This window comes from Aspergillus aculeatus, assembly GCF_001890905.1.
Source record: "Aspergillus aculeatus ATCC 16872 unplaced genomic scaffold ASPACscaffold_5, whole genome shotgun sequence".
NCBI lineage: Eukaryota > Fungi > Ascomycota > Eurotiomycetes > Eurotiales > Aspergillaceae > Aspergillus > Aspergillus aculeatus.
The window spans coordinates 405638-417326 of record NW_017962980.1 but is presented as its reverse complement, the minus strand read 5'-3'; the positions used below and the strand labels follow the sequence as shown (position 1 = coordinate 417326).

The window sequence follows — 11689 nt, the reverse complement described above, 5'->3', positions numbered from 1 at the left end:
GCCCGCGATGACGACGTCACCTTCGAAGCTTGACTGTAGGGTTAGCCCTGGGCGGTGGCTTGGACCCTCCCCCTCCGTCACTATGCATTCATCTGCCCTCTGGATCGACCCGATCGTCAATTGTCTAAGATCTGGATTCTATTTTCGTGGTCGCATGATACAACAAATTTCCTCGATCTCGCATCCTACAGAGTAAATGTTGAACACTAAGAACTCTATTCTGTATATTGCTCGAAATGTGATCCTCACTCGGGGGTATTTTCAATGTATGTACATGTTCAGCGATTGAGAAAAATATAGCCAAGGGTTACCGAGTTCCAGTCCTTCCTGCTGAGAGCCTCGAAAGCGACTCTTCTGAGAAGTCGACCAGCGCAAACCACGACACAACCCGCAAGACACTTGTTAACTTAACGTGTCAGAAGGGCATTGGTGTGTGTCCTCCCGTGGCCAGACTCACAATAATCGCCTGATGATTCACGAACCAGAGTCAAAACTCGCGCGCGATCAGATGCCTTCCGCAAGCTTGTTCAAAGCGGGTCCCTCCATCATCATCTTGGTCCACTCATCCATCGCTTTGGCGCCCACCTGCTCGTAGAACTTGATGCTGGGCTCGTTCCACTTGAGGACGCTCCATTCTAGCCGTCTGCCGTTGACCTCCAGGACCTTAGCCGCAAGGTACTTGAGTAGCTTGAAGCCATATCCGTTGCCGCGCGCGCTCGGCTGTACGTAGAGGTCCTCGAGGTAGATGCCCGGAGCGGAGCGCCAGGTGGAGTAGTTGTAGAAGAAAAGGGCCATGCCCACTGGCAGGGGGGTGGGCTGCTCCGCAGTTGCCGGAGGGATGACGAGCGCAGTGTAGACAGAGCCTCGCTTGGGGGTAGAGTCGGGAAAAGACAGTGTCGCCAGGAGAGACTCCTCGGTTGCCTCGACTTCGTGGAGAGCCTTCTCGTAGTCGGCAAGCTCCCGGATGAATTGGAGGATGATGGGGACGTCTGCATTGATCCGGTCAGTGAGGCTGTAGCATGACATGGTCAGTGAGGGTACTGGTAGGCCTACCCTCAGGCGTCGCGAGACGAATTGTAGGTTGTGCAGACATTGTGCGGAAGGAGGAATGCAAGATGAGGTGTCAGTAAATGATTCAGTTGGGGGATGTAGCTATGAGGAGAACGAATGTCCTTCTTATAGTGTCTCTGGCTTCCCCGAATTCGAAGACCCGCCTAGACCGATGGGTCTTTTCCCCACCACATCCGTATCGAGGCTGGCTCTCTTTGGCTGGAACTCCACGCCTTACGGAATTTCGCGCCTTACCTTTGACTTTCCCGGTGTCCAGAGTGACTCAGAAAGAGCGCGCATGTATACACTGGGGAATCGAATAGAAGAATGACGAAGACGAAGGGAGGGGAAGGTGTGAATATGTGTTTGCGAAGAGATATATGCGACTATGTACAGTTACAAATATGTGCTTGAAGGCTACCAGAGCATTTACTTGGAGGAAATGGCCGACATCCATTTCTGCTCGTCCGTTCTATGACAGGTTAGCTGTTTATACGATATGCAAGAGGATACGCATAATACTGACCGATCAAAGTGCAGCAGCATGCCGAGAACGGGAATCAGCTGCTTCTGATAGTTCTTATCCTTCTGCTCCAGGAACTGGAGAAGAACATTCTTCAGATAAATGTAATCAATGGACCCTGCGCCGACTCCAGTGGGCGTGCCGCTGCGTGTCGACGGACTGTGCTCTTTCGCAACTGGGGAGGTGATGGTTCTTCTCGAGCCAGAATCGATCGAGGACCGTGACGACTGTGTAGTATGACCAAAGCGACCTTCATCAGGGAGCAGCTTGTTCGATTTACGCAGCTTTTCCAAACGGGAATTCGTTTCCTCGACGGATCGGCGCAGCTCGGCTTTCTCCTTCTCAAGGTCGCGCACCTGCTTCTCGCTTTCATCCAGCGAATCGCGCAGACCTGCCATGGCCTGTCGCAGATCGGCAAGCTCCTGGGTCGTCTTCTCAGATTCGGCCTCCAGTTGATCCCGTCTACGTTTCCAATCCTTCTGAGTCTGCTCCAGTTCCTCTTTATCCTGCTCCGCACTTCGCAGAGCTCGCTCGGCTTCGCGTAGCTTACTCTTCAGGTCTTCCAGCTCACGCGCACGGCGTCGACCCTGAGCACTGGCTTCATCCTCGGCGCGATCTCGCTCCTCAATGGCGGCTTCCATACGTTCCTTGAAATCGCGCACCTTGGCATCGGTGCGACTTTCGATGTCGTTCAGAAGACGCCGCATGGTCTCTCCTTCGCGAGTGCGTTCGCTCAGCAGCCGGTGAGCATCCGCTAATTCTTCTTCGAGACTTTCGCAGCGTTCGCGAGCCTCTTTCATCTGCATACCCAATTCAGCAGCTTGGTCGCGCATACTATTCATCAAACTTTGAGCACTAGCGTGCTGGGCGGTCTTGAGTTGAATCTCCTCCCGCAGGCCTTGAAGTTCTTTGTTGATCTGACTGGCCTGGGATTCGCTTTCGCGGAGCCGGGCGCGGGCGGTTTTGAGCTCCCCCTGAGTCTTAGACAGCTCTGAGGTGGCCTTCTCCCTAGCCTCCGTAGCTTCCTGCTTCTTACTCTCCGAGTACCTCAGGTCAGACTGGGCGACCGTCAATTTCTCCTCGGCCTTGAGCCTACTGTCGGTTTCCTGCTTGATCTTATTATTGAGTGTCTTCACTTCTTTCTCTCGCTCAGACATCGTGTTCTTCAGGGTCTTGAGCTCGGCCCGCAGGTCATCGTGTTTGCTCTCCAGATTTCTCAACTCATTCGTCTTGCTTGTGAGGGACTCCTTGGTGGACTTGAGCTCCGAAGATTCGGCGCGCAGCTTCTTCAGCTCTGGCTGAAGTCTCTGGAGAGTCTCGCGCAATTCCGTGATGTCTTTGAACCTTGTGGCAGCCAATTGTTGAGCAGCAGATAGCTCAGTTTCGAGCGCTGTGAGCTTGATCTTGATACTCTCGTACTCCTCCTTGAGATCATTATGCGCTTTCTCCGAATCAGCATTTTGAGACGCATGTGACGCAATGTTTGTGCGTAGATCCGTCAACTCCTTCTCCAGCTTAGCGATGGATTCCTCCAAGGCTTGCTTCTCCGCAGTCAGCACCTTCACTTTATCTTTTGACTCCACATGCTCTTGACCTATGTGAAGCAAGTCGTCACGGAGGGACTCGATCTCCTCCTTCAGGTCTTCCTCGCCCTTGAGTTTCGAGCTGAGACGGTCGATAGCGGCATCCTTCTCGTCCAACTGCTTCTTGAGTGTATCAATACTTTCTTCCAACTCAGCCACCTTCGCTGTCAATTGTGCAGAAGCAGGTTCCGCGCTTGGCGACGGTTCCTGGTCAGCTTCCGTTGCTTTGCTAGCCTCTTCGCCGACCTTGGCACCGCCAGCCCCTCCCTTCTTCTTTTTCTTGTTCTTCTTTTTACCACTTCCCGCAGCGCTTGGCGGGTTCACAACCGGCTTTACAGTCTCCGTCGGCTCCTGCTGAGCTTCAGTGGCGCTAAGGCTGGGAACTAAGCTTTCACGAAGTTCATCGAAATTAGCTTGCTTACCGCCAATGACTTGTTCCTTGGTCAATTGCCATGTGGCATTGCCTTCCATATTAGTGTCGAGGAAGTCAACGACGTTTTGTAATTGCAGGTTGTTTTCCTTCTTCTGCTCAGCATCGGCCTTCAGTTTTGTCATTGCCTCTTCGCTCTCCTTCAGCTGGGATCGGAGGCTGTCGACAAGACCCTGTAGTACACTGAGACGTTTCTCATTAGCCTCCTTCATCTGCTCCATCTTTTCCAACTTTGCAGTAAGATCGGCATCCTTCCCGGCAGCAGGGGATGGAGAGGCCTTAGCTTGCAATTTCTCGATTTCTTCGGTCCGTTCTGTCAAATCGGACTTTAGTTTCTCAATCTCCGCGCTAGTCTTCGATGCCATTTCTTCGGACTTTTCAAGCTTAGCCTTCAGATCGTCAAGCTCTCCTTGCTTGGAAGACTGCAGCTTCTCGAGTTCTGTGTCCTGCTTATCCTTGAAATCACGCAGTTCTGTGAGCTCTCGGGTTGCGGATTCGAGGTTGTGAACCATGCCCTCGGTGGACTCTCGCGCCACTGCTAGATCACGCTTCAGCGACTCCATTTGAGTCTTCATGGACTCGATCTCCTCCTGCTTCTCTTTCAGCTCGGACTCCAGACGAGGGATCTCGCTATCGTAAGAAAAGAACTCTTCACTATCACCTTGATGTTCAGCCGACTTCTTCGGTGATGCGGCAATCACAGCAGTGCCCTCCATTGTAGGCTTCTCCTCAGACTTCGCGACCGACTCACTGGCGTCCGAGGCTTTCTCATTTAATTCCTTCTCAGCCTTGAGTTGCGCAACCTCATCCAATGCAGCCTTGGTTGCCTTTTGAGCCTCTTCCAGTTTCTTCTTGTAGTCATCCCTCTCGGTGGTCACGCGCTTGAGCTCCTCCACCACCATATCTCCCTTCAGCGACAGCTGGTTCAAGTACTCGGTCAGGGCTTTCGGTTCGCCGATGGAAGTCAAGGGGGTATTTTCACGAAGAGCAGCCTCGAAGGGTTCGATGGAAAGGACTCGCGAGTGTGCCATGCGATAGGCTTTGAGAAGCTCTGATGATCACCGAAAGACCACATTAGTCTGCGTTGCCAAAAGCTCCCCCTGCGTGGATTGCGCTGCATACCTTGGTAGCGGGGTTCCAATTTGGCCAGCCGCCGCAACTTGACCCGAACCTCTGGAGGCAGATCCGAGGTGGAGGAGGACTGGTTGTTGTTGTTGCCTTCCGCAATTGCCGGTGTGGACTCCTTCTCCGTTACGGGCCCCTCCTGCCCTTGGCCCTCTCCGGCTGCCGCATTGTTGCCTTCCGGAGTGGTTTCGGAGCCTCCTCCAGCTGCGGCCTCCGGTCGCGGCGTTCCCGATCTACTCGAGGAGTCATCATCCCCAATGGCGAACTCGGGCTCGAATTCATTGGGGTCGGGGCCCCGGACGGGGGTGCCGGTGTTGCGGCGCGGGCGGCCAGAGCGGCGGGATGGGGAAGTGGTCGTGCGGTTCGAAGGTTGGCGGGCGGAGTTGGAGCGGGAGATGGAGGTTTGGGCGGAGCGTTGACGGGCTTGCTCCTCGGCAATCCGCGAGTCGATCGCGTCGCGCAAACGCTGTGTTGTCACCAAGACGGTATGATTAGCACGAGCAGGAGGTGCACGAGGGGTGTGCCTGATTCGGAGCGGGAGACGTTGTGCTGTTACCTGAAACATGGCCGAAGCGGGCCTGTGAGCCAAGGCCACGGCACAAAAGTTGATAAAGGAGAGACAAAAGAGGAGAATGCGACCGAGGAGGATAATACAGAGGAACAAACGAAAGAGAGGGAAGAAGGGGAGTAACAGCATGTAAGGACGGGCTGGGGAGATTCCGCAGCAGGCGGCGGTGGAGGCTCATACGCGGCAGTTCCAGTTGTTCAATCGCCTTTCGCTCTGGCACGGGCGGCCAAGGCAGGCGGGAACGGGCAGCAAAAAAGGGTGATTATGTGCCGACTCGGGGGCGACAATCGCAGCAGCAACTTGGGCATTTAGTTGTTGTTTGGATGTAAGTCAGCTGAGAATTACTTTATCTTGCATGGAGAGACTTTAATTTTGCGTAGCGCTTACATTGGCTCTTCGAGATCATTGATATTCATTATGGAGATCGTTCTTAGAAAGATAATAACGCTATTACGGAATATATATTTAGACGAAGCTCGAGGTCTTTTACCATTGACACCTTGTCATGATTACACAATTAGACGAAGATAGTTCTTCGTACTGGAGATAGATGTGAGAACCCTGTAGTGCCCAATTGTATGGCCTTACCTGAGAATAGTATACTACACTGAGACTTCGGCAGTGCTTAAGGTAAGAGACACAAGCATCTCGCTCCGGAGTAGTAACTTGTGGAAGTCTGGACCATTCTCCGAGGTTCATCAGAAACATGGACGGGGCGTTGCTACTAAGGCCAAATGCGGTCAAGGGCGGTTCTTCCCCTTCCTTTCCCTTCGTTTCCATCTTGCGATAGACCAGCCACAACCATTTCCTAGCCCACGTTGTTTTTGACTTGCTCTCATGTTGCGGCCTGCGCTGCATGTCTATTTACCACTTGCACAGGGTACGATTGACTTTTTAATTGCTGCACTTGGTAGGTCGAAAAGGTCGATATCAGTCAGTGAGTTGGAAACCACGGGAATACCGCATCTGGCAGGTGGCCCTCGCTGCCTATCTGAGACTCCATTCGTGACTAGCCCACTTCCCCCCCGTACCTTAGCGGGCCGCCGTTCAAAGCAGGGAAGTCTGATGGCATCATGACCGACGGCGGAATGTCCGCTATGACCTTGCTTGCCTCCTCGAGCTTGGACACTTCTCTCCAACATGTCTTTCCTTCTGCCTCATCGACTTCCACTCCATTCCTCGCAAATCCAACCCCTCCGGCCATAACCGCCAGCATCTCCCTGGTGCCCGGCTTCTCCTCCCATTTTCCGCCCCGGCCAGTACCCCCTCCTACTCCGACAACCATGGTGGGGTGGATTGGTTGGGTGTTTTCCGTCCTCTTCCAGGTCATTCCAAGTGTGCTATACTGGATTATTACCTTCTCGACAATTACTCTTCCAACATGGCTGTTCACGCTGTTCTCTATGAGCTTGACCTTCACAATGAATTTCACAACGCTGTGAGTGGTTGACCCAGACAAGCCCGATCCTGGTCCTGGCCCCGACAACACACTAACACAATGCCTGGTGCAATCATAGATTGCTCATCGCGCTGGCCGTGGTCTCAACCATCAGCTGGTTCATACGCTACCGCTTCCTGAACATGTACAGCCGATTGCCTCCGGAGCCGCAACGCAAGGAACCCCAGCTCGACCTCTTTCCAAACCTTCAAGAGGAAGACTCCAAGCCTGGTCTAGCCAACTACCTGGATGAATTCCTCAGCGCGATCAAAGTCTTCGGTTATTTGGAGAGACCGGTTTTCCATGAGTTGACGCGAACAATGCAAACTAGGAAGCTAATCGCGGGCGAGACGCTTCTGTTGGAAGAGGAGAAAGGCTTTTGTCTGGTTGTCGACGGATTGGTACAGATTTTCGTCAAATCAACTCGAGAGGGAGAGTCGGCTGAAGAGAGAGAAACGAATTGCGCGTCGTCGGACGAGGATGACCACAACGTCGATGGGAGACAAGGCTACCAACTTTTGACTGAGGTCAAGAATGGCGCCTCGATGTCGTCTCTGTTCTCTATACTGTCACTGTTCACGGAAGATGTCCAATTGAGATATGGGGATAGTGCTGAGCAGAGCTCATCTGTCCTAAGACCTGCCCCTTCACGTTTGTCCGACTCCTTCCCGACTAGCCCTCAGGCGCTGGATGCTTCTCCGCCGACCCTTCCCAGAGACCGCAGCTTTACCTCCCATATCAACGATAGTGCGGACTTCTTGCCACCTGTGCCTCCCTTACACCTTGGTGAAAGTCACACACCGCCCACGCCCAACACCCAGAATGCCCAATCAAGTACAAGAGCGCACCGAGGCAAGCATGGCCAGAAGTCGGTTCATCCAGATATTGTGGCGCGGGCAATGGTCGACACAACTATAGCAATTATACCCGCTAGTGCTTTCCGCCGTCTTACCCGGGTCTACCCCAAAGCGACCGCACATATTGTGCAGGTCATCCTCACGCGGTTACAAAGAGTGACATTCATGACAGCCCACTCTTATCTGGGTCTGAACAACGAGGTTCTGGGGATTGAGAAACAGATGACCAAGTTCACTACATATGACTTGCCGAACGAAATGCGAGGGGCGGCGCTGGATCGCCTCAAAGACAAGTTCATCAAGGAGCGGAATCGCCTGGGCCCGGAAGAAGTCACGAAAGGAATCGCCCTACACAATCCCTTCTCGGGTAGGAGAAACCGGTCGAGTAGCTTCCGAAGGAAAGACGCTGTGCTCCACGCAAAACTGGGCGTATCGCGGCGCCCGACTGCGGCTGTGATCCAGAACAACTCTCTCAACGATCGTGAAGCTGCAGGTGTTAGCCCTGGGGACTTGCTATCTAGCATACAATTCTCGCGCTTTGGGTCTAGGTACGAGAACTTTGCTCCAAAATTGCTGAGCCCACTCGCAGAGAAGGAACAGTCGCCTTTGCGATCCCCATCGCCCATCATCGAGCCCATGGGATCTTTCTACCGGAAGGAAAACGTGGACGAGGATGCTCTCTTCCGTGAATCTATACTAGAATGCATCATGAAGGGCATCGGTTTGACCGAAAGTACCAATGGCCTTCTCCGCAAGAGTCAAAATTCGGGCGACGCATCTCCAAGGCTTCTCTCTTACGACTCGCGTCGCCAAAAGGCGGTGTTTGGCAATAATGCTTTTGGCTTTATTGACCCTTACGAAGCCTCCGTAGATGACACAGAGTCAATGATGTCGATGTCCGTCACAAGTGCCGGTGGTACGTCGCCAGTCATCAATTTGAGGGAAGAGTTGCGAAACGACATCGAGATTGTTTACTTCCCCCAAGGGTCCGTGCTGGTGGAGCAAGGCGAGCGCCATCCAGGCTTGTATTATGTGATCGATGGATTCCTGGATGTGGGAATCCCTGTCAGCGATAAAGATGATGATCTTGTTGGATCCTCCCGCCCAGCGCATGCGCAATCTCGCGAGGAATCCTTCCCAACTCTGAGACGGACTCAAACCAACACTTCGCGCATTTCGACCACAAGCATGGGAACAGGTACTAGTGACTCTAAGCGCAAGAGACAGCCACGGAAGTCTCTGTATATGATAAAGCCTGGAGGGATTCAAGGATATGTTGGTGCCGTCGCATCCTATCGCTCGTACACAGACGTGGTTGCCAAAACTGATGTTTACGTGGGATTCCTCCCGCGGGCTGCTCTAGAGAGGATAGCGGAGCGGTATCCGATCGCTCTATTGACGCTGGCTAAACGACTAACGAGCATTCTCCCCCGCCTACTCCTTCATATTGACTTCGCACTGGAATGGGTGCAGGTCAATGCTGGTCAAGTGATCTATCACCAGGGCGACGAAAGTGATGCTATTTACCTTGTGCTGAACGGTCGTTTACGGTCGGTCCTCGAAGGTACTGATGGAAAGGTGACGGTCCTTAGCGAATACGGGCAGGGTGACAGTATTGGCGAGCTGGAGGTGATGACTGAATCAACCCGTCCGTCATCTCTACATGCAATTCGCGACACTGAACTGGCTAAGTTCCCTCGGACCTTGTTTAACAGCCTGGCGCAGGAGCACCCCGGGATTACCATCCAAGTATCTAAACTCATCGCACAACGGATGCGAGATCTAGTGGAGCAACCGGTGAAAGAACAAGGGATGGAACGAGGCAATTCCGGCACCATCAAAACAGCATCTTCAACTCTCAACCTGCGGACTGTTTGCGTCTTGCCGGTGACAGGCGGAGTTCCTGTCGTTGAGTTCGGGCACCGGCTGCTGCAAGCCTTGCATCAGATCGGGGTGACGAACGGCGTCACGTCTCTCAACCAAGCTGCTATCCTGAATCACCTAGGACGGCATGCTTTCAGTAAGATGGGGAAATTGAAGTTGACACAATATCTAGCGGACCTAGAAGAAAAGTATGGAATGGTGCTCTACATTGCTGACACCACCGTAAATGCACCGTGGACGCAAACCTGTATCACCCAGGCCGATTGCATCCTGCTGGTCGGTCTTGCAGAATCCTCGCCCAGCATTGGTGAATATGAACGATTCCTGCTGGGCATGAAAACAACGTCCAGAAAGGAACTGGTGCTGATACACGAAGAACGGTACTGTCATCCCGGATTGACTCGTCAATGGCTGAAGAATCGTGTGTGGATCAATGGAGGTCATCACCACATCCAGATGCCCTATCGTCTCGCGGCTGAACCTACGCATTCTCAAACGAAACGCCTAGGGACGGTATTGAAACAACGAGTCCAGGTCATCCAAGCCGAGATCCAGAAGTACACATCCCGCCGTATACGCCAGACGCCTCTTTATTCGGCCCAGACACCATTCAAGGGCGATTTCCATCGGCTGGCCCGCCGGCTATGTGGTCGTTCAGTCGGACTTGTGTTAGGTGGTGGTGGAGCTCGAGGTATCGCTCAGGTGGGAGTCATCAAAGCGCTTGAAGAAGCCGGCATCCCCATCGACATCATTGGTGGGACCTCCATCGGCTCGTTCATCGGAGCTTTATATGCCCGAGATGCGGACGTCGTGCCTATGTATGGTCGGGCCAAGAAGTTTGCCGGTCGCATGGGAAGCATCTGGAGGTTTGCGCTGGATCTAACCTATCCGACCGTGTCCTACACGACTGGACACGAGTTCAATCGCGGAATCTTCAAAACATTCGGCAACAGCCAAATTGAAGACTTCTGGTTGGAGTTCTACTGCAACACCACCAATATCAGTCGATCTCGCGCGGAGTATCATTCGTCCGGTTACACGTGGCGCTATGTCCGTGCGTCTATGTCTCTGGCAGGCTTGATTCCACCGATTTGCGACGAAGGTAGCATGCTGCTCGATGGCGGATATATCGACAATCTCACTGTAGGCCACATGAAAGGGTTGGGTGCGGACGTGATTTTCGCGGTTGATGTTGGATCTATCGACGATAATACCCCCCAAGGGTATGGAGATTCACTATCTGGCTTCTGGACGGTGCTCAATCGCTGGAATCCGTTCTCCTCATTACCCAATCCCCCCACTCTGTCGGAAATTCAAGCACGGTTGGCATATGTTTCGTCCATCGAGAACCTTGAACGCGCCAAGACGACCCCCGGATGTCTGTATATGCGGCCGCCGATCGACAAGTACGGCACGCTGGAGTTTGCTAAGTTCGATGAGATCTATCAGGTGGGGTACACGTACGGCAAAGAATACTTGGAGAAGTTGAAGAACGAAGGGTCTCTTCCGCTACCGGAAGAGACGGAAGAGAAGAAGAAACTTCAACGGACACTAGCGCCTCGACGCGCAAGTATCTGAGGTAGAGTATTTCATAATGCAAATCAAGATATAAAGCCTAGAATTTTTGGACTATCTTACCATGTCAACTGTAGACGTATCTGTAGGGAACTTCTGGAACACATGATGCTGAAATTGATGTTCGTGTTCGTTATGTTAGGTGTACGGCGAAAGGAAATGTGTCTGAGGAAACGAAGGGATCGGGACGGGATCTACAGACCGTCAGACCCTATGCTTACGGTAAGACCGGAGCTTGCTTTCTCTCTCTCCACTCCAGGAAGTGGAGTGGAGTGGGTGTCGCGGCGTCGCCCGCCCCCAACCAACTCACACTTACAATACCCGATGTTCTAGACCCGGATTGCAACCAAGCTTGTCACTGCCACCGGGGCTAGTTAATGCACTCCATTCCACTCTGCATTAATCCGTTTCTCTTCCCCCCTCCCTCCCTCGCCGATTGTTTATCTTTTCTCAAGGGCCCTGCTGACTCGGACATCTGCCCATTACGCGTGCATTTGTTTCCTGGGGCCCCAGTTACTCAGTTACTCTAGCCAATTTCGAAATTCCTTGAGACATTACTTGTTTCCGGACCACCCGTCAGAATAAAACCATGCACGTTTGAAGCCTGTGCTTATCTCCACCGCCTGTTTCCCATCGAGGAACCGGTTCCTCTAGGG

At 52.9% G+C, this 11689-nt stretch overlaps 3 protein-coding genes across 3 annotated transcripts; 1 reads left to right on the top strand and 2 right to left on the bottom strand.

Moving 5' to 3' along the window:
- Positions 1-117: 117 nt before the first annotated feature.
- ASPACDRAFT_115914 (GNAT family N-acetyltransferase) lies at positions 118-1105 on the bottom strand. The gene is made up of 2 exons (XM_020195943.1): positions 458-1105; positions 118-398 (listed from the first exon to the last, which is right to left on the bottom strand). Exon 1 carries the CDS (start codon positions 1024-1026, stop codon positions 505-507), a length of 522 nt encoding a protein of 173 aa, XP_020057614.1. The 5' UTR covers positions 1027-1105; the 3' UTR covers positions 118-398; positions 458-504.
- Positions 1106-1295: 190 nt separating this feature from the next.
- ASPACDRAFT_115910 (putative vesicle-mediated transport protein (Imh1)) lies at positions 1296-5597 on the bottom strand. The gene is made up of 4 exons (XM_020195942.1): positions 5268-5597; positions 4709-5177; positions 1577-4637; positions 1296-1522 (listed from the first exon to the last, which is right to left on the bottom strand). Exons 1-4 carry the CDS (start codon positions 5406-5408, stop codon positions 1480-1482), a joined length of 3714 nt encoding a protein of 1237 aa, XP_020057613.1. The 5' UTR covers positions 5409-5597; the 3' UTR covers positions 1296-1479.
- A 488-nt stretch (positions 5598-6085) lies between these two features.
- Positions 6086-11175, top strand: nte1 (lysophospholipase). The gene is made up of 2 exons (XM_020195941.1): positions 6086-6717; positions 6797-11175. Exons 1-2 carry the CDS (start codon positions 6353-6355, stop codon positions 11034-11036), a joined length of 4605 nt encoding a protein of 1534 aa, XP_020057612.1. The 5' UTR covers positions 6086-6352; the 3' UTR covers positions 11037-11175.
- The last annotated feature ends 514 nt before the right edge of the window (positions 11176-11689 follow it).

What these genes read in the sequence shown, in the direction of transcription:
- ASPACDRAFT_115914 (XM_020195943.1), bottom strand. Translation starts at nt 1,026, where the DNA reads ATGTCATGCTACAGCCTCACTGACCGGATCAATGCAGACGTCCCCATC.
- ASPACDRAFT_115910 (XM_020195942.1), bottom strand. Translation starts at nt 5,408, where the DNA reads ATGCTGTTACTCCCCTTCTTCCCTCTCTTTCGTTTGTTCCTCTGTATT. An exon ending in CCGCTTCGGCCATGTTTCAG is followed by an intron (nt 5,178 to 5,267) that starts GTAACAGCACAA and finishes GTGACAACACAG; the next exon opens with CGTTTGCGCGACGCGATCGA. An exon ending in ATGCTGCTGCACTTTGATCG is followed by an intron (nt 1,523 to 1,576) that starts GTCAGTATTATG and finishes AACCTGTCATAG; the next exon opens with AACGGACGAGCAGAAATGGA.
- nte1 (XM_020195941.1), top strand. Translation starts at nt 6,353, where the DNA reads ATGACCGACGGCGGAATGTCCGCTATGACCTTGCTTGCCTCCTCGAGC. An exon ending in ACAATGAATTTCACAACGCT is followed by an intron (nt 6,718 to 6,796) that starts GTGAGTGGTTGA and finishes GTGCAATCATAG; the next exon opens with ATTGCTCATCGCGCTGGCCG.